General features: G+C 44.6%; 3 protein-coding genes across 3 annotated transcripts in view; 2 read left to right on the top strand and 1 right to left on the bottom strand.

Annotated features, from left to right (window-relative positions):
* lrrc45 (leucine rich repeat containing 45) overlaps positions 1 to 4,692 on the top strand; it is a gene marked incomplete in the record, with an annotated part of 23,499 nt that extends 18,807 nt beyond the window's left edge. The window contains 3 exon segments of the mRNA XM_014330063.2: positions 600 to 773; positions 3,361 to 3,508; positions 3,655 to 4,692. Coding sequence (XP_014185549.1) covers positions 600 to 773; positions 3,361 to 3,508; positions 3,655 to 3,854 — 522 coding nt within the window.
* Positions 4,693 to 5,372: 680 nt separating this feature from the next.
* On the top strand, positions 5,373 to 20,065 carry rac3b (Rac family small GTPase 3b). The gene is made up of 6 exons (XM_005949633.2): positions 5,373 to 5,560; positions 9,099 to 9,170; positions 10,138 to 10,255; positions 12,636 to 12,698; positions 13,292 to 13,451; positions 17,772 to 20,065. Exons 1-6 carry the CDS (start codon positions 5,526 to 5,528, stop codon positions 17,900 to 17,902), a joined length of 579 nt encoding a protein of 192 aa, XP_005949695.1. The 5' UTR covers positions 5,373 to 5,525; the 3' UTR covers positions 17,903 to 20,065.
* A 568-nt stretch (positions 20,066 to 20,633) lies between these two features.
* dcxr (dicarbonyl/L-xylulose reductase) overlaps positions 20,634 to 26,154 on the bottom strand; it is a 16,081-nt gene continuing 10,560 nt past the window's right edge. The window contains exons 3-9 of the mRNA XM_005949632.3: positions 24,664 to 24,761; positions 23,156 to 23,310; positions 22,981 to 23,023; positions 22,429 to 22,528; positions 22,264 to 22,328; positions 21,210 to 21,327; positions 20,634 to 20,945 (exon numbers count right to left, since the gene is read on the bottom strand). Coding sequence (XP_005949694.1) covers positions 20,842 to 20,945; positions 21,210 to 21,327; positions 22,264 to 22,328; positions 22,429 to 22,528; positions 22,981 to 23,023; positions 23,156 to 23,310; positions 24,664 to 24,761 — 683 coding nt within the window. The 3' untranslated portion in view covers positions 20,634 to 20,841. The remainder of the gene's footprint in view (positions 20,946 to 21,209; positions 21,328 to 22,263; positions 22,329 to 22,428; positions 22,529 to 22,980; positions 23,024 to 23,155; positions 23,311 to 24,663; positions 24,762 to 26,154) is intronic.

The raw sequence follows: 26,154 nt of genomic DNA, 5'->3' as shown, positions 1-26,154 counted from the left end.
TGTGTGTGTGTGTGTGTGTGTGTGTGTGTGTGTGTGTGTGTGTGTGTGTGTGTGTGTGTGTGAGAGAATCTCAAAATCTTGTACATGGATTGATGACGGTCGATTTCCCAGAGACTCCTTAAAATGACCTCAGTCCTTAAATTAATGAAAATGTTCTAAGCTGAGTAAAAACGTCTTTTTACTTTGACCTGCAGTGACCCTGCAGTCACAGCATCAGGCAGAGACGAATGAATCATTGCTCCACATGATCATTCCTCATGAATGGGTTAAATGCAAACTGCACCATATTTTATTTAATATATGAATATTTTGACGTACAGTGAGCACAAGCTCGCTGAAGTGGCAAAGACAAAGAAACTGGGGGAGGCAAACTGACTCCACAGGCTCCTCTGTAGAATAAACGCTCTCTCCTTTAGTTACACAGATTTGTTGGTTTATCACACAACTGATCACAAAATCAATATGGGCAACGTATTGGGATTGCATCATATTGTAAGTTTCCCTAATGTTAAAAAGCACTGTCACCTGTAATAGCTGGACTCTAATACCTGAGAAAGACCCTCCACAGCATTTCCTTCTGTGTTGATTCCTCTGAGCAGCAGGAGCACGTGTCGTCCTTGGAGGAGAAGCTGCGCTCGGTGCGTTCATCCCTCCAGGAGGTCCAGCTGCACTGTTCCCAGCAGAAACAGACCATCTCTGAGCTGCAGGCCAAGAACAGCCAGCAGAGCATCGAGATGGACGGACTACGACGCAGGATAGAGGAGCTGCAGCAGGTCAGGATGCACCAGCTGCCTGTTGTACAAACACCACTCCCACTGTAGCTCCTGTATCTACAGCAGAGTTTGGGCCTAGAACAGGTTTCAGCTGCCACACCTCTAACTCCCACGAGCAGAGGTGGCTAAAGTACACACAGTGTTTCCATACTTGTGTTAAATGTTACTCAGTAACAGTGAAACAGTACAGGCTCAGAAACGTACTCAGAGTAAGGACATTACTGCCAGATGCTTTTGTGGAGAGCTAACTGAAGCTCATGCTCTGTTATCATTACAATCAAATAATATTAGCACATGAAATGAGTACTAGAGGTGGGTCTTTATAATTGATTCATCGATTAAAATCGATTCTGGCTTGGATAACGTGATATCGATTCATTAAAATCCTGAATCGATTTTTAAATATAAATTTATTTTTGCCCGAAACGCCAGAATCTCAGGTTAAACCTCACAACATTTCAACCACCAAACAGCTAAAACAGTGAATGAGAGCAGGTACAGGCTTCTGCACAAAGACGTAAACACACAGCGCGGACCCGCCGACGCATCAGGATCAGTGCGATGTGACTTTCTCACCGACGGCACGGTCGGGGCTGAAAGCCGACAGCTCGCTGATTCTGGTGTTTCGGCAGGTCGAGCTTTGTGTTCACGCCCTTTTTGAGCTGATTCTGAAGCTGTTAGTTTGATCTCTCTCCAAACAATATTGACCGAACCAGCAGCAAAAGAAGATCCAAACTACGCTTCACATAAACAACAACAACTCTGACTTTTTCTGTTTTGCTTCCACCAGGATAAAATCACACTTCATGTAGAGCTCTCTCTCTCTCTCTCTCTCTCTCTCTCTCTCTGTCTGTAGTTTCCCGTCTAAAAATCTGTTTTCTACATTATTCGCTTGCTTATTGCACAAGTTGATTACAGGCTGTCGGCCGCTGTTTTTTTTAATGGTTTTCTTTTGTTTTTGATCTACTGCAGAATATTTTTATAAAATCCCAGGCCAGGAAAATCTCCTTCATGCTTTTCTGTTTTATCCTCAGCTACTTTGACACAAAGGCCTCTGCTGTGATGCTCACACCTTTGATAAAGTCTCACAAGTGTCAGCTTTCTTTTTATAGATATAAAAACATGGAAATGTAGTGATGCATGATCTGAATTATAATATTTCTGACTGAGGCAAAATTTCCCCGATTCCAATAGAATAGAATTGAATCGAATCGTGGATCGAATCGATTCTAGAAATCAGTGATGATACCCAGCCCTAACGAGTCCAGTCGGGGTCAAAGACTGGCAGTACTGGCTCCATGTTGCTGTTGTGAGCTGCAGCAGGTCTTCTTTCTCTGCAGGCTGTGATCAGCTGACCTGTGCCGCTGCTGCTCTGAGGTTTACTGCTCTTTGATTTGATCTAACACAAGCTATCTTGACTGATTTGCTCTGCCTTCATGCACAGTCCTCTGCTGCAGTGCTAGCTTGATGCTGAAGCACTGCAACCACCATGTTTGGACATCTACACCAAAATTGCCATTCCGGACCATTGCACCTACTTTAATACCCGAGCATAGCTCCATAAATGATACATCAATGTTATGATTTTGACTCCTTCATTTCTTTGTAGGCAGTAAACCTCGGTGATGCTAGATATACAGCTAGCTTGTGTCAACAGGAAACCAGAAGACAGGAGCAGCCCTGAAAGCACAGCTACCATAGTGTTGGCTGCATACAGCCAAGCATCTGTGCAGGCTGTTGACTGATGTAGCAGACCGAACCAAAGGCCACATATAGGGGTGTTGAACTGCAGGCGTCGAGGGCCGGTGTCCTGCAGGTTTTAGATCTCACCCTGGGTCAACACGCCTGAATCTAATGATGAGTTCATTATCAGACCTCTGGAGAACTTCTGGACATATTGAGGTCATTTAGCCATTTAAATCAGCTGTGTTGGATCAAGGACGCATCTAAAACCTGCAGGACACCGGCCCTCGAGGCCTGGAGTTCGAGACCCCTGCTCCACACAGAAAGGCCCGGCCAGGAGGTGGAATCGAACTCTGTGAGGCAGCAGCGCTAACCACTGCACCACCGTGCTTATGAATGAATGAAAGTAACCTATCAGCAAAGTGCTACTTATATTCATTCATGAGTCCGTTTCAGAGGCATGTGGTCTGTAAACACTGTGACGTGGACCTCCAGTGACACTGTGAGGAAGCCTGCAGGAACTTTTGTCCTGTAACAGTAAACAGTCTGCCTTCTTTCATCTGAACAACATTGTCTAAAGTAGGGAAGCTCCTGACTCGCAGTGGAGCTGAAAATAAAGAAAAGATTTCTGACTGATTCCTTGTCCTGAATCCAGAATGCAGCACCAAGAGCTGTGGAAGAGAAGTTGTTTCTACACATAGAATGAATTTTTTCATTGGCTTTGAATTGTTCTAAAATTTAAATAAAATCTAAAAAGAGAAATGACTGAAATTGAATTGAATTAAAGATGTTGGAGCAGGGACAAATCTGTACACTGACTCGAACAGTTACTGTCAGAGCCTGAAACGCTGAAGTAAATTGGCCTAATCTGAAGTGATAAATGAGGGGTGCTGTGCTCTTACAGGAGCTGTGCTGCAAAGACCAGGAGAAGGTGGCTGAGGTGAGCCGGGTGAGGGTGGAGCTGCAGGAGCAGATTGGACATCTCCAGGCAGAGAGGACGGCACAGGGAGCACTTAAAGAAAAGATCAGCGCTCTGGAAAGAGAGCTTAAAGGTTCGCCGTCCGCTTTTGTTCCGGTTACTTTTAAACTTTACATAAACTTTGCGTCTTTGTGCCAGGACTGTCTGGAAGCAACAGTGTGACTTGATTCTGTGCTGCTCTCTTTCATGCTGTTCTCTCTCCGGTTTGCCGTCTTGTAGTGCTGAGTAGTAACCACAGGGAGGCTCTTCTGGACAAAGAGAGCGAGATGTCTTCCATGTTGGAGAAGCTGCGACTGAAGGAGGCAGAGATCCATAGGATTAGGGAGGATGAGGCCAACAGAGCCAGCTATTTGCAGAGTGCCGTCCTCTCCTACATTCACGGTTCTCCTCTGGGACACCACAGCAGCCTCCAGAAATGAGCCAGCAGGGCCTCTCTCAGGGCTCCCGCACTGGGCAGGACCAGGCATAGCTCCACAGAGCTGAAGAATATTCTGACGTGGACGATCAGTGCTCAGCAAATAATAACCATACCTAACATAATGTTAAAAAATGACAAATCTCATCAGGACGTGCTCAGTTCAATGGTGTGCTACTTTCTTTTTTTATTGCTACTTTTAATAAATACACAGCGCACTTTTAAGTGCCAACACTTTCCACACGTTCCAGTGAGTGTAGTAGAAAGCAACAAGGTTTTCACATGATGAAAAATAAGAATCGGCTGTGCATTTGTAAAAGGAACTATGGCTTCACTGAATGATGGAGCGAATGGATTTACAGTGGCTGAGGGGAAGAAGAGAGAGCCGTCTGAATAAACACCGATTTCAAAAACTCCTAACAGTCCAGAGGCTGCAAGGCAGCCATCAAACATCTGCAGATGTGTCACAGTCACACAGCTGTTCACACACATCCAGCACATGGTGACTATGACCTTCCACATGTGAAGGTCAGCGCTGCTGAAAGAGTCCTGTGATCAGAACCTGGTCTTGTGTCATAAATTTCCATTTTTATGTCCTTCACTCACACAGTACATGTGATAAACTGTACTTAGCTTTCACTGCAAGCCAGCGTCATTTCTGCCACATTTATCCAGTTTGAGTAAACGTACATGTTTACAGTCAAAATGATATTTGGTTCAGATATGCCTTAATATTGTATACTACAGAGTAGACACTGATGCAAAGCAGGACACCTGCTGTTTTTACATTTTATAATGAAAGTCCAAATAAAGCTGTTGTGTTTCAGGTCTGCTATCAGTGACAAACCAGCGTTGCGTTGTTTTGTGTTAATGCATTGCGAGTCCGTGGTTGATCTGGATTATTCTAACAGATAAGGTTACAGTAGTGATGGTGTGGCGTGTTGTTGGGGTGGGGATGCATGAGGTCACTAGTATTGAAACTGCAGCCAAAGATCATTAACTGCCAAGATGGTTCAGGCACAAGCTTGTGGAGCGTAAAGCTGCTGCGCTGCTGAAATTCATATCCAGGGGATCGGGTCCTTTAAGATTTCTTTTTAATGCGTTGCAACTTTCATCAATTGAAAGTTTCCACTTTCAACAAGGAAACTTGTTCAAGACAAATTTCTTTTGGATCGAGTATATCGAATATGATCAATTCTAAACGTTTCCACAATCTGGCGATTAAGTACGTTTCTGGTCTGCGTTTCTAAATATTTCTGAAGGCAGCGAACACACAACAACTTGTGCGTCTCACGAGGCTTAGCTCGGGACTGTCCGACGGGTTAAACTAAATATCGTTGTGCTCAGTCACGTGGATCGCCCTGTACTAGCTGTCTTTATAACTTAACGTTGTTGGTGTAACGTAAGTAGCATCGCTGGTAGCATGTAGCGATGGCGGAAGTGATCGGAGCGAGCCATCTCTTAGTCTACTGGCGTTCTTCTGTTCCGCCTCTGTCCCTTTAAGAACGCTCGGCACTTCTCGGAGACTGTCGTAACTGCTCGTCATCGACCCTTTTCACTGCGGCTCCATCGCTGAGCGGACTGGCCCGCTGTTCTCGTACGAGACCTCAGCGCTTACTGTCGGATCGGTGAACTCCCAGCGCCGGCTCCCTGAAAGCCTCCAGCTGCTGTCCAAATGCAGGCGATTAAGTGTGTGGTGGTCGGCGACGGGTAAGGGCACGCTCACAGAAACGGCACATTTGTCATGTGGGGTTCAGTGATGCATCCACTGATGGATGGATGATGGGAGGATGCTATGTAGTGAAAAGGGGCTGGGGCTCGGCGATCCGTCGGTCGCCTGTCTTTCTCAGATACAGCTCCACGGGCATCTGCATGTGATCACGTCTTCATCCAGCGCAAAGGCAGGAGCGGAGCATCGAGATGCTGCGGGAACACCTACACGCCTGGTAGGCCATTGAAGGCGGGCTGAAGTGCTGATGCACGCTAAGGAATTTGTGGCCCTGTCAGTGGCAAGCAGCAGGCCCCGCTGCCCTAATTCTGCTCCTACTGCATCCAGATCCCACCCAGCGGCATGTGCACTGAAGTCTGCTGCGAGAGTGCGCCACGCCGTTTGGAAATGCTAATATGATTAGTGGTCGCTGATTAAAGCCACCGGCACTCCTATCAGTTCTTACAAACATCAGGGGCGGCCAAAGGTCTTTTTTATCATCAAAGGCAAAATGGAAAAATAAAAGAATGCTGAGTGCAAATGTTCAATGTGCTGTCTGCACACACTGTGTTTACAGCACGGTGCTGTGTGCAGACACACGGAGCAGTCCAACCTGCGAGCTCAGTTTACCTTTCAAGTCGAGAAGTCCTCGCCTGCCTCCAGAGGGAGCTGGGGCCGCTCGATCCCTGCAGGAGTCCTAGTCTCACTTCTTATTGGTCATTACTGAGATCACACTTCTTTAACACGCATTCAGCAACTTTTAAAACATCGTCCAGTTGCTGAATTTTTAACCTCGAGGGCTTAGCCGGATATTTCCGAACAGCTGCACTGGTTTTATGGCTCTTTCTAACCAGATCATCTGCACTGAGCTAAATGTGCCACAGCCTGCACAAGTGTGAGTCTTTGACTTGTAGAGAAACAGGCTGTCTTGGATTTGTAGCAAAAGTTTTTTTTAAAAATGCAGCAAAATTATATAAGTGTCATTTAAAAAATCTTTAAATAGTCTTTTTTTCATTTTAGAAGCACAGACTGTAAGTAAAGATGGCAGTAGCTTCTGGGTGTGATAAGCAATGGCACCTTAGAGATGCATTACTTCTAATGGCCACCAGGAAAAGACCTCCAGTTTCACCAAAGTCTCTGTGGAAATGATGCTCAGCAGTTCAATCTAGTCTCACCTCGAAGGTGTCAAGTTATACTGATGGCATCACAATGCAGTCACCAGGAAGAATACACCTGGGTCTGCTACTGAGCCGCCGTGTCCGGCTAATGTGAGGATTCAAAGAGCGACAGCGTGACAGTGACAGCGTGACCCCGCGGTGGATCTTTGTTATGCAGTCTGTGGTTGGAATCCACTGACTTTAAATGTCGCACACAGCCCCTGACAGTGTTGTTGAGACCACCGCAGGGCTCAGAAAGCTGTTTCTAACAGGAACCTGCTGTTATGTGCGATGAGGCTGTTTACGAGGTGGGCGGGATATAAAAATGTGTGTTTTTCTCGTCAGCTGCCACAAACAGCTTTAATACAGACTGTACAGATGCTGCTAGCTGTGTGTTTGGTGTCTTCAGATTGTTACCTGGTGCCGTTCACGTTATTTGACCCACGCTGACAGTAGCACACAGGGACGTAATGAAGTGAAGGACAGCACGTCGGGGTCGTGGGCCAGCTTCACACTCGGAGCAGGGATGTGGTATTACCAGCACCTGTGCATTCACTGCTGTACATCTGCACGTGTAGCACTGTGTGTGTTTGTGTAACAGCATCTCTGTTTCCCTGCAGTTGTTTCAACTTCCTGTTCCTGCGGATCTGTTTGGAGACATTTAAACTCACTCATGTGTGACCTTTGTATTATTGCAGGGTTTTACCTTGTTCTGTTGTGTTTTGGTGCTACATAAATAAAACTGAGTTGAAGTTGAAGCGTGTACATCTTACAGCTTCGGCTTGTGCGACGCAGAGCAAATCTGAACCATTTGTGTGTTTTGAGTGAAACAGGTGTGATTGAGAGACGTACTGTGTGAGTCCAGAGGTCTGGAAGTGAAAGCAAAGGCTTTGCATATTTTCCAGGAGACGGGTTCTGCTTGACATCTCCACCTCAGTGTGTGTCACGGTGGTACAGTGGTTAGCACTGCTGCCTCACAGCAAGAAAGTCCTGGTTTTGAACTTCGCATGTTGTCTGTTCCTGCATGCTTTCTCTCCTGCACGGCGGGTAGTTATTCTGAAGCATCATTTCATTTTCACTTGAAGGACCTAAAATCTGCTTGCATATCAAAGCCACGTCGGATTTTTAGAAACGAACTGCGGGGCCTGAGCTTACCCTTTGATGGACTCATTTCTAACCCTGGCCATGTTGGTCCCTCCCAGCAAGCATTTTAGCATCTTCAGCCCTAACTACTTCCTTATTTATGCAGTTCTTACTCTGTGGCCTCTAAGCTCTTGTATCTGTGACACAGTCACATAGATCTTTGGGTTTTGTGTGCTGCTCAAGGACAGCCTGGATGAGCTGGGGATCACACCACCAGTGTTTAGATCAGTAGATGAGCCACGCGATCTTCTGAAGAATAGTCGTAATCATTGAAACTGACTAATGAAGCAGCTGTAAGTGTCAGTGTTTCCCTTCTGACCAAACAGAGTCCCACTGACCTCAAATCACTTTTATATCAGTCACACATTTTGCCACCGCGTGTCACTGCTGTTGGTCACGTCTGTGGAGACGAGCACACAGAATCGCTCATGAGTCATGCATGAGCAGCCAGCCAATACTCATCCATGCCGCCACCAGTAGCATCGAGTGGCTCGAGTCGGAGGGGTGCTGTGGGCCTGTTAGCAGAGGAGAGGTGGGCTATGTCTGCGAGTAACTGTGTGTGGACAGGTATGACCATCTTTGTGGGGACCAAAAATTGGAGGCTTACTATACTCGTGGGGACCAAAATCCCGGTCCCCACGAGTCTGAAGGCGTTTCTGAGACTCAAAATGTGGTTTTACTCGTTCTAGTGTCAGGGTTACATTAGGTTATGGTCAGGGTTAGGCATTCATCTTTGATGGTTGCATTATGTCCATGAGATGTGCGTGTGTGTGTGTGTGGCGCGTGTGTGTGTGGCGCGTGTGTGTGTGCGCGTGTGTGTGTGCGCGTGTGTGTGTGCGCGTGTGTGTGTGTGTGCGCGTGTGTGTGTGTGTGCGCGCGCGTGTGTGTGTGTGCGTGGTGTGTGTGTGTGTGTGTGTGCGTGTGTGCGTGTGTGTGTGTCGTGTGTGTGTGTGTGTGTGCGCGTGTGTGTGTGCGCGTGTGTGTGTGTGCGTGCGTGTGTGTGTGTGCGTGCGTGTGTGTGTGTGTGTGTGCGTGCGTGTGTGTGTGTGTGTGGGGCTACCATAGAAGGCTACTGTGTCCCTAGGCAACATGTATGTAGGCCAATGTCTGTGTGGCACTCAGCTGAAAGGGGATAGAGGCCTCCATTGTGCTCACACATACATGTGGCCTGTTTACGCTCAGGTTTGTATGAGAGTGGAGCTGCAGCCTAATTTTGGATCCTCTGCTGTCACTTCCTCAGGGCTGTGGGTAAGACCTGTCTGCTGATTAGTTACACCACCAATGCCTTCCCCGGTGAATACATCCCCACTGTGTGAGTAACCCGAACACTCCTCATGCTCTCACAATACCACCATGTAACGCTGTAGGGCTGAGCGCTCTGTCAAAGACACTGTGCTGTCTAAAGGTTTCACACAAAGGATTTAATAATAATTATAATAATAATACAGCTGTTCTCCTGCAAGAACTTAGTTGACAAGAAAGAGAACACAGAAAAGAGACGAATGAATGTCGAATGAAATCAGATTAAATAAAAGATATCGCTCATTCAGCGAGCTGCACAGTTCTGTACATCGAGAAACTATCCATGCTTATCGATGGATGATATTTGTAGTATTTATATATTTAATATTGCAAATCAAACAGACTGATGTTATGTATACTCCTTAATGTTTTTTAACTTTTCAAATTTAAGCTGTTAAGATATTTTAGTGTTTATCAGCTACGTCGTGACACAAATGTTACACTTTTAAACCAGCATAACAAAATAATCATGACAACTGTGCCAAGCCCAGAAAGTTCCCTTAAATCCTGTTTTTCAAATATCTGCATCTCACCTCAGTCGCGTTAAACCAACTGGCAGGTGGCTCTTTAGTATGAGCAGCATATATCCCATAGGTTGGAAACCAGTTCATATCAAATTAGAGTTAGTAGAGTAATTCAGTTTCAAAGTGCTGGACCCATCCGCAGCAGAAGAACCTGATACCTGAGAGCCCAGTGAGCACTGGGCTGAATGAGGAACTCCCAGTTCAGCTCCGGACTGTTGTGGCAGGACTGTTTGCTGTCCCTTAAATTTCATTCCCTCTTTTAAAAGCTTTTATCAAATATAGTAATGCAACACCAAAAAGTAGACTTGGAGGAGAAAAAGCTTCGTTAAATATTTACCAACCCTTATCTAGGTGGTCATGTAGTTCTGCAAAGTGTTGTTTAGGAGTAATCGCACTACTGTTGTCAGTAGTCTCAGCTGCTTTTTACTCAGTGTGCTGTCCAATTCCCTGCAGCTTTGACAACTACTCTGCCAATGTGATGGTGGATGGGAAACCAGTGAATCTGGGTCTGTGGGATACAGCAGGACAGGAGGACTACGACAGGCTCAGACCACTGTCTTACCCACAGACGGTATTCCTACTCTTTCCTCCCACACACTCACAGCATGCCACAGATACGTGACTGAACCGAGCTTCCTGTGTGACCTGTTTAGATGAACGAGTAAGAGAATGAAATGGAAGGTGGTTAATGTACGAAGGTTGCTGTAATGCTTTGTAGACCCCAGCATTTATCAGTTTATCCGTTCAATATGAAAACTGTATGCCTTAAATTACAAATGATTATGCCAATATTTCAAGAAGTCCAAACTACACTCACCAGTTCAGATGGCTAACAGGGTGTGAGGAAAAGGCTGTTCTGCGATCTCCCATTCAAGATTAGCAACTGCTTCCCTTCCCTGTCTGCAATGCATGCTGGAACTCTGGCAGTCCGTCATCGTGATTGTTGTGGCAGGTTATCCAGTTAGTGAGCAAAGAAACGCCACCATTTTCACTGCATCGTGCACTGGCACAGGATAGATCTGCTGAATGTTCTCCCCCAGACACCCCAGGGTGTTCCACTATGAGCGGGCTCCTCCAACATGCAGCGTTCAGCTTTAAAGCTGCTGACTCTGTAACTGCAAACTGCCAGCTCTCATCAACAACGACAGTCCTTCACGTGAAATTCAGGTTAGTTTGCAAAAGAATTGGATTTGAAGTCTGATGAAATCCGCCTGTGCAGTGTGGGCACAACAGAACTTCCAGGGAGCAATCCAGAAATAGCAGGTGGAAGCTGCCTGGAAACGGCCAAAAGGATGATCTGGGAGGCGATTATGCACACAGGCACTGATTCAAACAGGGATTTTCACTTTCATATCTCTGTCCGCGTGAATAGCAAAAAATGATGTCAAACACTGATGACGATGCCAAGAAAACAGGTGGTGAGACGTTGGTCAGCACGGTCTGACATCAAAAAAGGCGATAACGGCGCACACCTTTGATGTCCAAGATGAAATCAACATTATCCTTCACCAAGTGTACGAGCAGAACCATGGTTCCTGAAAGTGTTCACCCTGGAAGGGCTTTAAGAAGCCCTGTGTTTTTATAAAAATGGGGATTTTGACATAAAACGTCATTTACTTGTGTATGAAAAACACTGAAAAACAGCCTAAACACTGAGGAAAAGCTACAGTTACCAAAGTACCGCGCACATGTGGGCGGGGCTCCAGTTCAAGGGAAGGTTTTCATGCACAGTGCTCCCTCGCTATAACCCGGTTCACCTATCATGGCCTCGCTGTTTCACTGATTTTTCTTTTTTAAATTTTTTTTTTATTACAGCACATTGTGTTCTGCGTCTTGATTGGCTGTAGACCATAGTCAGTCAGTCTATTTTTTAAAATATTTTGCGATATTCAGATTCTGTACATAAAGGTAAACTTTATCAATATTCATTTTATCTAATATCAAAGTCTCGCACTCAGTCTTTCTCTCATTTCAGTTTTATTGTTGACAAACTGAACGGTTTGTATTACAGTCTAGTCCAACTGAACTGAATGCAACCATCTGGTACAATTACAGCTATTCTGAACTATGCAATATGAAAACTATGCAGCCCCTTCAGCAACTGAAGAATTTGAAAGTAAATTAAAACAAAATATAATTTTACATTAAATAAAAAAGTTTTAAACTTAATTAAAATAAAACATGTCTTAAATTAAAATAAGTAAACTGTCATGTTTATTGCTGCCAAAAAAAAGTTAAACACATTTGGACAGTGTCAGGATTCTTGCTCAGAAAAAGGATCAACATGCTCTGAAGTCAGAGCACAAAAACCTTTTTTGTAACAAAATATCGATTTCTGCTGTCCCTGCTATCGATACATTATTAGCAAACAAAATATCACGATACTACACAGTATCGATTTTTTCCCCCCACCCCTAGTAATAACTGTAAGAAATAAAGCTGCCTACTTCGGAGATTTCACCCATCGCGGGTTATTTTTAGAACGTAACTTCCGCGATAAATGAGGGACCGCTGTGTATATTTGCCCACTGTGTTGATAACCACTTCTTGTGTAGATAAGCACCAAACATTCATCCACTGTCTTATCCAGTTTAGGCTTGCAGTGGTCAGAGCCTATCCCTGCTGCCATAAGGCGAGAGGCGGGGTCTGTCCTGGATGTCCTCGGTCTATTACACTTAAAATGTCTTTGAACAAACAATATGAAGCAGAAACACGCCTCTTTGAGGCTTTTGTGTTGTAACTTTTAATAAGTGTCAAAGACTTCAAAATAAATGCCTGCATGTATCAGTAGGTAACACCGGTTCACACCCATAAGACACACAAACACACCACACACCACACACACACACACACACACACACACACACACACACACACACACACACACACACACACACACACACACACACAGATCTCACTCTCAACTAGCGATGTCTCTGGTTCTCTCCCAGGATGTGTTCTTGATATGCTTCTCCCTGGTCAGTCCGGCCTCCTTTGAGAACGTCCGAGCTAAGGTCAGTACGCTGACCATCCACCCCGCCCCCTCCTTTTTCCCCCCTTCACGCCGAGTCTGACCACAAGGAGGCACATCTTTGGCTCCACCTGGTTTATCACACCTGTTCAGTCCTCAGCTTAGAATGGTCTGGATTTGTTACTCCAGCAGGACGTGGAGCGCAGACACACACGTTGTAGGCTGAGGCCTGAGCGAGTGCAAACACTCTGCAGAGGGAGCGTCACGGCCGGCTGTGGTTTGATCTGCTGAGCATCATGAGACGCTCTCGTGTGAAATCACACTTTTCACGAGGTCTGGGGTCCCTCTGTAGAGTCTCTGTGTTTCCGACGGGATTGTCCCATCGTGTGATGTGATTGGAGGTTTCTTTGCCTGAGGATGTCTTGTGTTCATGCCTTCATTCAAACTTAATAACAATGTTTTCTGTAGCCACAACTCAGTTTGTTGAATGTCACTGTGGAAAGGGTCATGATGTTCTTCCACCGCCGCCAGCTGACTCTTCTCTTTCTCCTCTCTCACTGACTTTGTCTTTTGTATATCCATATGTACACATCTGTGTGTGGTTGTGTCTGTGTGTGGGTGCCTGTGGTGCCCTAGTGGTACCCTGAGGTGAGACACCATTGCCCCAACACTCCCATCATTCTGGTGGGCACCAAGCTGGATCTACGAGATGACAAGGACACCATTGAGAGGCTGCGGGACAAGAAGCTGTCCCCCATCACCTACCCGCAGGGCCTGGCCATGGCGAGAGAGATTGGTGAGGGTGTAACGGCATCGTTTTTTCTCTAACATTAATTTAGCTATATATAATGATTGCTGTTTGTCTGTTGTCTCAGTAAGTAACATATTAAATTGGATACCAGTGACAGTTGATCCAAAGAAAAGTGTATATACAGTTTTCTGGGTTGAAGGAACTAAGTAGAATATTGGTTAGTCAGAGGTGGGATATAACCAGGCACATTTACTCACTTATGTAGGTGTAAACTCAGTTTTAGTTGCTAATTAATTCAATTCAATTTTATTTACCAAATCACAACAAAAGTCGCCTCAAGGCTTTTAAAATTAGTTTCCTGATGATCATTTTCCAAGCCCTTCCTGCACGGTGAAAACCTCAGCGGCTGGATGCTTGTGACAAACTGAAATCAGCTGTTTATGGACGGAGTAGGTGCTTCTACTTCTCAGCACGCTTACATGTGATTTTTGAATAAACTTCGACTGATCATTCTTGCTCTTACTGAGGTTTTCAAATGCACAAGCTTTCCCTGTAGTAAAGTATTGTTACAATGCAGTATAAGTACTTTTTACTTAAAAAATGTATGTTTTTCTACAAACGAGGTCACCAAAGCCCTTTTCCAATAGAACCTCCACGGAGCGACTCGGCACGGTTTTCAGGGTTTCCCATTAGGTCATAGTTCCTGGTACCAGTTTTTAGCACCTGCTTGGATTTCAAGTGATCCAAACAGGTACTAAGTGTGACGTCATCAGACTGTATGCCAGTGATTGGCTGGCCGTAGCGTTACGAGTCATGAGAGCGTCCAAATCGGCATTTTTGAAACGGCTACAAAAACAACACAGTGGTCTCTGAGTGTGACGAAAAGCCACGGACCGAGTAGCAGGCATGTGTTTGCTTCGATGTCCACCTTTGTTGTGGCGTTCGTGTCGCATATTAATTATGTCTTGGGATGCGCAGAAGCGTTGCTATGACGACATGGTACTAGAGGGTTCTAATGGAAGACCGGTCGATCCGCGAGTCGAGTAGGTGGGAAAGGGGTCATGTGACACAGTGGACAGAAACACGCTTTACAAAGTCGATTCCCAAAAAGTTGTGAAAATGAAAACAGGCTGCGTAGATTTAGAGATCTCATGAATTCGTACTTTACTGATAATAGAACATAAATCAATGTTTAAACTGGGCAAATGTCACATTTTAAGAAAAATAAGAGCTCATTATTCACTGCATAGCAGTAGCATGTCCACAGCTTTGTAGCATTCACTGTCTGCTGCTTGGTGCTCAGCAGAACTTAATTCAGGCTGAAAGCAGCTAACGAAAAATACAGTTACCAACTTTTTTAAGCTCACTCACTAATTAATGCATAACGCTGTGTTTGTTCTGTGTACACACACACACACACACACACACACACACACACACACACACACACACACACACACACACACAGATGTGGAGAGGGTGTGCTCAGCCTCCCCTGTACATAAACATGTCCATTAGTTTGGGTTAGAGCTGCTTTGAGTTCAGCCTCTAAAGTGAGGAACATCCGACCTCAGAATGCTGGAACATGCCCACACCCCACTGACGAGCAGAAGCATGAAGGCGTGATTGGAGAATGATGTTTGTGTAAGTGAGGAACCATGAATTAAACACAGTTCCAGCCAACTGTCAATGAAACATCCTTCTATAAACCTTTGAAGCTTATTAACTTTCCAACATGATTGTTAAAGACACGTGGATTTAGAAATCATGACCACAGTGACTGTGAGAAAACAGTGACCAGATATCTGTTGGGGAATGTTGTTGCTATTAGACTGGGAGTCACAAGGAGTCAGGAATTCTTTGGACTCGATCTGCTGTCAGTGCACTATGAGTGACTTCCATATGTGCCTTTTTGTCCTGACCTCATCTCAATACTCGGCTCACTGGTATCCATCTCACCTGTTCAAGAGCCAATTTACAGTAACTGTCAACCCAAAGCAATTCATATTGTAGGATAAAGACCCAAGAATGTCAGATAGGGACAGAACTACCTGGAGACCTCTGCTGGTATTAGGATGGCTGGGAAAGGCAATGTTGGCCTATAAATGCTGTGGGCACATGAATCGTATATACAGCTGGAGAAAGAGACCACTTTATAACCACGTTTGTAGTTTTCTGTGAAGTGAGTTGAAGTGCTTGTCACATGAAGATTATTTGCTCCATTGTTGTAGTCCCACTGAGGAGATGATCCAGTGTTACTCCGGCCTTTGTAAAGGCTTTCAACAATCTTATCTGAAAGCAGCGCTCAAGCCGATGATGTAGTAAACCTTTAATTCACTTTGATCAATTCAAATATGGCTGATTATTGTATTGTATATCGGTATGTATATAATTATTAAAAGCTGTGATAAGAAGCAGATGTTTATACAGCAGCATAATATTCAAGGAGCTGTGGAAGTTCCAACATGCCAGCATGTTGATGATTGTTTTGATTGTGTAATCCTGATTCATACATGTGATTGTATGACTGTTGTTGTGCAGCATCATTGTTTTTATGAATGATCTGTGCCACTCTGTGCAGGAACCAACTCGTTTAGAAAAGTAATTTTTAACTCCAATTTTAAAAGAATCATTTTAAAAACAACAAAATGCAATGATTTGCAAATCTCATAAATCCCTATTGTATTCACAATAGAACACAGAAAACCTGTTAAATCTTTAAACTCTTAATTTTGAACGATTTCACAAAGAATCTTGACTCATTTTGAGTCTGATGACAGCAAATGTTTCAAAAAGGTTGGGCCAGGTGCAACAGCAGGCTGGAAAACTCAGTGGTCCTAAAAGGAAACAGCTGGAGGAACAATTTCAATTCAGTTTAATTGTATTTAGACCTCTCCAAATCACAACAACAGTGACCTCAAGGTGCTTGTAAGGTCGACCCTACAATAATACATACAGAGAAAACCCAACAGTCATATGACCCCCTATGAGCAGCACTTTGGCGACAGTGGGAAGGAAAAACTCCCTTTTAACAGGAAGAAACCTCCAGCAGAACCAGGCTCAGGGAGGGGCGGGGCCACCTGCTGTTGTGTTTTTATAACTAATAATAATTATAACTAATCAGTTTAAATGACAACAGGTCAGTAACATGTCTGGGTACAAAAGTTCCTCAGAAGTAGGCGGGACCAAACTGTGTCTACAAATTATGGACCAATGACAGCATACTGTTCAGAAAAAGATGGACGAGAAGAGCTCCTCGAGGCAAGTGTTGTTGTGATTTCTCTCGATATAAATCAAACTGAAGACCCAGGACTGCTGAGCTAGAATCCTCTGTCAGACAAGAACGGGACAAAGTTCCTCTCCCGAAACTCCACAGCTGCTCTCCTGTTTCCAGATGTTAGAAAAAGATACTACAAAGATGGAGACATACTCCTGTCGCAACCTTTTGGAGATGTTCTATTGTGAACAAAGTATTGGTTTATGAGATTTGTAAATCACTTTGTTTTGTTTTTATATGTACATGTTACTCAGCTTCCCAGTAGTTGAACTGTGGCTGTGTTTAGCAGTGGGTAGAGACAGCGTGTCATCTGCTACGTTCTTTTAACCACCCAAAATAAACAGTGTTTAAAAACAAGATTAAACTATTTCATTTAAAATAAAAAATTATTAGTAAATATTTATATTGTGATTTGAATTCCACTCGCCTTGTGTCAAGGAGGAAAAAACGATCACGCACCTGCTGCAATAGTTCCAGGGGTCTCAAACTCGCGGCCCGGGGGCCACTCGCACGAACTCATGTGTCACTTGCACTTGTATTTTGTTAAATACGAACGTGTGTGACATACAGAGGACCAGTGTGTTTATTTGCTCTTTCAATGAAACGATTCAGTTAGTTAAGATATTGCTATATAATATTTCCATCCATTTTCTTCTGCCTATCCGGGGCCGGGTCGCGGGGGCAGCACCCCGAGCAGAGAAGCCCAGACCTCCCCCGCCGCCTCCTCCAGCTTATCCGGGGGGACACCGAGGCGTTCCCAGGACACGCTGGAGAGATTATCTCTCCAGCGTGTCCTGGGTCTGCCCCGGGGCCTATATGATATTTGAAATTTTAGAAAAGCAAACAAAATATTTTCAGAAATGTTTGTTTTTTGTATTAATTGAACACAAAAGTATCCTTCAGACGACAGTGCCAGCAGTGGCCCTCAGCTCCTTCCAGTGTGAGACCCCTGCTTTATTCATACTCTCCTCAGTATTTGCATGGACAGTTATCTGGTTGGGCCCGTTGGTGAGTGCTAGGTGCTCTGTTGGGTAATGTAGAGGGGCGTATCAGGAGTTTTCCCATCATGCCCTCTCCCTGGTCCTCAGGAGCCGTGAAGTACTTGGAGTGCTCTGCGCTGACCCAGCGAGGCCTGAAGACGGTATTTGACGAGGCCATCCGGGCTGTGCTCTGCCCCCCACCCGTGAAGAAGAGGGGGAAGAGATGCACCATGTTCTAAGGAGGAAGCACTGCTAACACTACACCACATCACCATGAACAACAACCACTACTTCTCTGAGAGGATGAGAAAGAAAACTAGCGAGAGTGAGTGTGCACTGCTGAGATTGCTTTCTTTATATCGATGTTTTTTCAAAATCATATTGGTAGGACCAATATTTAACCCAGTTTTTTTAACCATTACAGAGTAAGGTCATAGGTTCTCTGTGAAAGACAATGACTGTCCAACTGCTTTGTACTCATAGACACGTGTCATGTTGCCACGAGGGCTCACAAAGACTTCTTATCTTCTTACTGCAAAGTCTTTTGTTTCTCAGCTATGCTTGCTTGAAATAATGCAGTGTTGACTAGATAGAACATGAACTGTGAATACGCCTTCAGCTCTGAAGTTACCCTCAGCTTCTGATCTAGGATCAGCACATTAAAAGAAATACTGCCTTCATTCGTTCACCCTCATTTCTGACAGTATGCACAGCGAGGTCCCCCCTGAGATCTATGGTCACATGACAGAAACACCAGCAGTTAGACTCTCTGACAGCTTGGTTCACTGGCGGGTGTCCTGATTGGCATTTTATTATTCCCGATCCAAACCAAGTTCTTTAAAATGGCAAGGTATTCAAGTTTGCTCCATACTGCCAGATCAGCGTCTCATTATTAAACAGCTAATTGGAGAAAGGCCGTGCTGTTTCCCTCAGACTGGGCAAACGGCCCAAGATGCTCCCTGTAGTTCTTAGCTAGCACAGTGACTGTAACGATGGTCTAACTGCTTGTATTTGTTCAATCCTCTCAGTAACCTGTTGAGTTAGGACAGATTTCCTGCCAAATGATCACATCAGCGCTGCAGTCAAAGTATAAACATGTAACCATGAACTCATCCTCTTGGGTTTCATCTCAGTAAAGCCACGCACAGATTCATAATCATAGCCCCGTGTCATCGTTCTTAACTTTTCAATGAGAAAAAAGATTTTCAATGAGACACAAAGGTTTAACTGGAGGTTTCAGTCAAAGCTTGTCTGTTTCATAACTGTACTTTAGAGGTCTACCTGCAAACCTTTCGCTCGCTTCCAGAAGCATCCTCTGATCAGTTGAAGAATTATTTGGCTATACCCCTCCAGCGTGTTCTTGCTTCAGTCGCCTGATCTTGGTCAATTTCTTTGGGTAACTATTCTTAACTGTGAAGATGTGACAGACGAGCTTGCCAAACACACGGGGGCTGTACAACCTTGCTGCCTGAGTTCTGCCTGTGGGAGTGGAGGAGCTTGCATGGGTCTTAAAATATTCTGTCTTAATTTATCCCATTGTTTAGACTGTGTGTGCGTGTGTTTGTGCGCAAGCACATGAATGCGTGCGTGACAGGTGTGTTTGCGTGCGTGCACAGTGGGCGGGCATGTGTCGGTGAGACAGTTTGGGGTAGTGCATAAGAGACAGTATTGTTTTAAGCCAAGTTTTTTAGTGTCCAGTTTTTGGTACTATTTCATATTGTATTGTAGTAAAACACAAGACTTTTCAACAATCTGTGACATAAAGGAAGGAAAACACACGAATATCAGTGACATCCAGTCATGTACAGAATAATCCTCAGAAAAGGAATGCGTTATGAATATCTACATGTACCTGAATATTTAGCTCGTAAAACTAAAACAATTCAAACTAAAGGGATTATAGTTGCTCATGTCGAAGTTAGAAGTGTCGCTAACAGTGTACAATAAAGGGCCAATCGTTGTGGAGTTTGTCGTCATGGCAAACAGTGCAGATTGCACCTTTATGAAATGCATTTCTGTATGGTCGCAGGCCTGCTGTGTGTCTGTCTCCCCCGTGTGGCGAGACGCAGCACTGCAGTGCTCCGTTATGCTGTCTTTGGTTGGCATAGCTGTGTGGTTGAATCATGTCGTGTGGTCCTGCCTAGCTAAGGTGTCGAAATGTAGCTGAGAAACAGCAAAAGAAAAAAAACTACTACTATTGCATGGAAGTTCTCTGGTTATTTGACCCACTGTAACTCTTAGGAGAGGTTGTATGATGAAATGCATTGGCCATGTACGTATGTAATGTAAGATGACTTGTATACTTGTTTCAACTGTTTGTCTTATTTTTTATTACTTCACATGTCTGTGTGGTGACATATTTCAATTTTTTGTATACTAAATACAAATGTATATGTAAGGTAGTCTGCTTCCTGTCATCATTTCCTCCTCACACAGCGAGGCATTCCCTCGGGTTCACATCGAAATGTGCTTCGTGGACTAACACTGAGGAAAACGCTAGTGGCTGCACGAGTCCTTTTTTTACAGGATTATTTACATATATATTAACAGAAGACAGACTGTTCCTGTACCTTTAGTTGTTTAGATTTATCAAAGTGACCAAACGAATCATTCTGACTGAAGATGATGATGATGGCTCTTATTCAGCTTCATCAGCAGGCTTTCCAGCACACGTCCAGGCTTCAGTTCATCTTTGCTATTCTTTACTGCAGCACTGAAGCAACTACAAGAGCCTGCAGTGCGTGAAGCCAAATTAATAAGCAGAACCGGCCTGGTTAGGAAGAGTCCAGTGGTTCTGTCACTTTGAACCAGTTACTAAACTTTACTAAGGCCTGTGTCTCAGCTCCTCACTTCGCCTCAGCTGTGGAGCGGTGCTGTAAATAAAGAGGACCCAGAGTTCATTCGTTTCTGTTTTCATGTGTCGGTGACTTAGTCACTGTGATCATTTATATTTCAGTAAAAAACAAACAATTTATTTTTAAACAGTTTTTGTTTTTAATACTGATTTTAATGCAGCAGCATGTTTTTGTCTTTTAATAGCACAAATTCCATCAATGGGTCAAACAATCCTTCGGGCCCCTCGCTGGTTGAGTCCAGTTATATTGGAGACAATCACAGTGAAGAAGAAATCTACAAGTGAAGTTTTGCTCCGAGCAGGTGGACGATGGGCTGATGTGGGTCAGCAGGCCAGGAAGCCTCCATCCACCGGCAGAGTGACTCCATTAATCATGCTGCTCTTTTCACTCAGCAGGAATAAAATGCTGTTCACAACCTCCTCCACCTCTGCACACAGACACACACATCACATTCAGCTTTACAGAGCTAACCCTGACACCACGGGGAGGATCGTGTGCAGGCCAGAGGGCAGGACTGAGTCTATCAGTGTTATGTCCCTAACCCTCGACTGGGATCATGCAAACTGGTCTCACTCTGTGGACTCGTCACCTGTCTGTGGGGTAACACTGCCTCCCATGCATACAGGAGCTGAACACAAACACAGTGATGTGATCTAAGAGGACATGTCTGACCAAGACTGCTGCAACTGACCTGCGAAGCGGCCCAGGGGGATCCGGGACTTCATGCTCTTGGCTTTTTCAGGATCACTCCAGCCCAAGCGACCCATGTCAGTCATCACCACTGTGGGGTTCACGGTGTTCACACGGATCTGATCACAAGACGACACCTGAGTTAATCGAGTCACCGAACAGACGTCAGATCCCGTCTTTGTTCAGACGACCCCGATCCGACTGTTGAATACTTCATGTTAACAGCCGGACAGGCAGCAGTAACTAAAGTAATCTCCTAAAGCGACTGTATGAACCTCATACATGCTTTAAAACACTGGCTCATAGAACTTATAAGTAAGTTTGGTGTTGGCTGCTGTCCTGTTGTTTGCTTCCAGTAAATGTTGAGTTCACAGGAACTGATTCAGGTTTCGTTTAGATGCAGCCTTTACAAAACTCTGTGTGGACTTTGGTGTCAGGTTGGTGCCGACACCACTGACACCAGCTGCCAGCGACTTCTTACACAACTCCTTCACTATGTTGCACATATCACACTGTGCTTTCGGGCCTGTCGTCCTCAGAGAGCGAAGGGTCACTTAGGGTCTCTCCTGGGATTTGAAAGCCTACATCCTGTGTTTTGATGTCGTATGATTATGAACCTGCTGCTCTCTCTCAGCACCACACCAGGCTATATGAGTTTGCAGAAGCTGTTTCACAGTGCAGTGAGCTGTCCTGGCATTGGTGTGTGCATGCAGTGTTTCACTGTTATATCAGGTCTCATCAAAGTATTCCAATGCTTTTCAACACCTTACATGACGTGAGGCACACGTGTAAATGACTTTGACACTTGAACGGTGATGCAGTTACAGGAATAATTAATATTCACATGAAATCATTTCCTGGACAGTTTCTTGCATTAGCTTATATTGTTTTCCCCGTATTTCCTGATCATTTAGAAATAGACAGCACGAACTGAACGATAACTGTGGCATCACTAACTCAGTTAATGCTTTCACAAAGATGCACCTGAGCTAACCACATTAGCACTAGTAACTGTGAGGTGGAAGCTGGACGTGTGGAACAGGACAGTGGTGTACCTGATGTGGTCCCAGCTCTAAAGCCATCACCTTACTCAGCATGTCCAGAGCCGCTTTGGTAGCACCTGAGCACAGAGCAGAAACAGAAGCTCAGTTTGTTACCCTCACTGGGCTTCTTCGTTTAAATGTGATAGAGGCTGTGGCGCCCATGTCTGTGATCCTCACAGTAGACGGCGTGCTCTCTGAGGGCGCGCTGCGATGCCTGGCTGGACACATTAACAATGGAGCCTCCCGATCCCCGGGCCTTCATACCACGAGCCACTAACTGCCAACAGACGGAGCTTTGTCTCATTGCACAGAAGCAGTTTGATGAATGAGACGGGTCAACCCAACACCCTACAAGCTCCACTCAACTGCATCGAGCTTTGTTACAGAAACTTTCCAAAACCCAACTTAACCAATAACATCAGCGTCAAACAATTCATGTAACAAAATGTCATCTGCTCATTTTTTAAGCACAGATTTGTGCACGGCTCAGACCGACAGGCGAAGCACAGATATAGAGCCGGAGCTTTCAGATCTACACAAGACATTTCTTAATATCGAGGTAAAAAAACACTTTTACTGTAAGTCCCATTCACACGTTTTCTAAAGCTTGTCCAACACTCATTGTGACGGGTTCATTCACAGCTGAACTTCAAAGCAATGCATTTCCCACAAATCAAATCCAAAGAAAGGAAACACCGTGGTTTAATAAAGCAGCCGTGTTTGCTTTACCTGAGAAACCTGCACCACAGCTTTCACATTCACACTGAAAGCCCTGGAAGACACAACAGACGTGACAGGTTAGCACATGATGAGGCTCTGGCCTCGGGCTCACAGGCTTGTGCTGTGTGCTTACGGCTGGTACTTCCTCAGTAACAAATATGAAAGTTGAGAATATTTGCTTTACTGCTCAAACTTGTCAGGTGTGACTTCCAGAAATGGCTGTAGGTTGGCGCAGGCAGCGTTATTGACCAGCAGGTCGACAGGGCCGACATCCTGCAGGGCCTGCTCTGTGGCCCCCCAGTCTGTGAGGTCCACACACACCGGGGTGATGGAGGCGCACTGTGACAGGAAGTCAAAAGCAGACGGACTCGGATTAGAAGGAAGACAAGAGACATCAAATATTTATAATGCGTTTGGGCCCCAGAACTGAATCAGTCACAGTCCTCCTCACAAACAGCAAACTCTGACGAGGTTACAGCAGCTGTGCGAGAACAACTAAATCCAGATGCTGAACAGCTGTTCTGAGGTCAGACCAACTGTGTGCAGGGTAGCTTTGTTCTTCTTTCAGCTGCTGCCGTAGAGTCAATCAGTGACTTGGTGCTAATGCTTCTCATGTTAGCCGTGCAGATTGAAAAAAATTATTTCTCTATTATCATATTTGCATGACGAACATACTGCAGATTCTACTTCAAGTGAAAACGACATTAAACAGCTTTTAAAGTCATCAGCTGCCGTCAGCTGATTAAAATCTGTTTGATATAATGAGTCAGAAAAGGTTTGGATAAGTTATTAATAAGATTTAAACTGAGAAGAAATCTCACTGTGCAGATCAAAGCTGTAGGCAAAGAGTCTATTAGAGTCTCTTAGGTTTATCTGTGCATCACAGACGCTCCATCAGAGAACTGACAGGAACAGCTGTGATGGGTTTCTGACGTCTTCCAGGCACAGAGCTAAAGCAACAGCGACGCCAAGTCTCTCTGCAGAAAGAGGACATTTTGGATTTTTTATATGTAACGTTTTTTTTTTAAAGATATGACTCTCTCTTCCACAGCATGTCTTTATCCCGTCTTCCTTCTCTCAGCCCAACCAATCGCAGCAGATGGCCCCGCCCCTCCCTGAGCCTGGTTCTGCTGGAGGTTTCTTCCTGTTAAAAGGGAGTTTTTCCTTCCCACTGTCGCCAAAGTGCTGCTCATAGGGGGTCATATGACTGTTGGGTTTTCTCTGTATGTGTTATTGTAGGGTCGACCTTACAATATAAAGCACCTTGAGGCGACTGTTGTGAATATAAATAAAACTGAACTGGGACTTTTTTTTTTTAAAGAGGCTTTAGAAAGGTTCCTAAATATTTGTTTGTTAATTCTGTGCTTTTATAATCCATATATATCATTTTAGTAATGTATCTTTTTCTTTTGGACTCTTCTTGGACATTTTATTTATACAGCACTGAATCACAACACCAGTCAGCTCAAAGTGCTTTATATTGTAAGGTGGACCCTACGATAATACCAGACCCACACGCCTCTCCAGCTCCTCGCTGTCGGTTCCCTAACAGTGCATTTACACGTGGTTGGTTTTTATACCCATCATTTTTAAGAGGTGGCCTGAGATATGCTTTATGCTGATTGACAGTCCACTGTGTGGGTCAAAGGTCAGGGCTGGGGCCCCTCAGATGGGTGTGTGTGGGGTGATCACCTCCTCCACCAGGCTGTTGAGATCGGCCTGTGTTCGTGTGACCGCTATGACCTTTGCCCCGCAGCGTGCCAGAGCCAGAGCTGTGGCCCTACCAATCCCTGGGACACAAGAATCCATAAACACAAAGACTGATTACAGAGTGGACACACACACACACACACACACATTCCACACATGTCTTAGGCTTCGTTCCACCAACAAAGCTCCTGTTATTCCACTTTCTCACTGATGACACTGGTTCAGGCTCCGTGCAGTGTCATCAGATTCCTCCAGCACACTCTGCTGAGTTCACAGTAATCAGTAACTTCATCGTCCACAACACTGTCTCACTTTAAACGTCTGTAACACGGCTGGAAGCCGACAGAAGGACATGTTAGTGTTGTGTTTTATATTTGTCTAACTTGGTGTATGTGAAGGACACGTTTATACAGCAGCCTCCGTTTGGGGCCACACAAGGAGCTATGATGGTTTGTGTTTGAGTGTAAATGAAATCAACATCACTGCTGACATTTAATGTTCTCTTCAGAAACTTGTTTGTAAATCAAGCTCAAGTGGAAATCACGTGAAACTTTACATTAAGCATTGACTCGTTTAAAAACAGAAACAGTTTCACGAGAGGAGAGTTAGGCTGCGTTCACTCTGCAGGTCTTAATGCTCAATTCCGATTTTTTGATCAAATCCGATTTTTTTGTCTGCTCGTTCACACTACAAATAAAATGTGACAGCAAACGCGCTCTAGTGTGAACGCTCAAAGCGCCCGCATGCGCAAAAGAAGACGTCACACACAACGCGCTGTTTAGACCCAGAGCAACAGTATGTTTGACCGATAGCCTTAATGTAAAGCATAGGTGTCAAACTCTGGCCCGTGGGCCAAATTTGCCCCGCAGCCTAATTACATTTGGCCCGCGAAGCCATACCAAATTACTATTAGAGCTGGCCTACTGGTATTATACAGCTAATATATATATTGTTTAGTATTAAGCTTTGCTTGTTCCATATTCAGTTTTTCAGCAAAACGTGTTTGAGTTCATAAGAAAAGATTCATTCTTATATCTGGAGGAATAAATATATTTCAATAAATATTAACGTTAGACCGCGACTTTGTTCCAGTTTTGAATTTTGGCCCAAAGTGTATTTGAGTTTGACACCCCTGATATAAAGACTTCGGACTTTACGTTTCCCAGTTTTTGCTTTAAGTTATTTTGTTATTTACATAATAATGTAAATAACCTAATAATGATCCTTATTGCTGTTTTAGAGGAGCGGTGCTTCAAAGGATAGCTGCAGATTTCTGTCAGAATCTGCAGATTATACAGTACAAATAAGTAGAGTGAAGCTGACCCCCCACCCACTTGAAACGTAAAGGCAAACAGGCGGAGCGGTTAGTGCTACGTTTGTGCAGATTTGTGCAGGTAAAATTAGCGTTTGTGCTGCTTCTGTTTTAAAGATATTAATGAAAATGTAAAGGTCAACCAGCCCCCCCACATTACC

The sequence above is a fragment of the Haplochromis burtoni genome, unplaced genomic scaffold, assembly GCF_018398535.1.
Source record: "Haplochromis burtoni strain Fernald_Lab_line unplaced genomic scaffold, NCSU_Asbu1 Contig_691, whole genome shotgun sequence".
In the NCBI taxonomy this organism is placed as follows: Eukaryota; Metazoa; Chordata; class Actinopteri; order Cichliformes; family Cichlidae; genus Haplochromis; species Haplochromis burtoni.
Note: the sequence above shows the minus strand (reverse complement) of the source record. Positions and strands in the feature narration are given on the sequence as shown.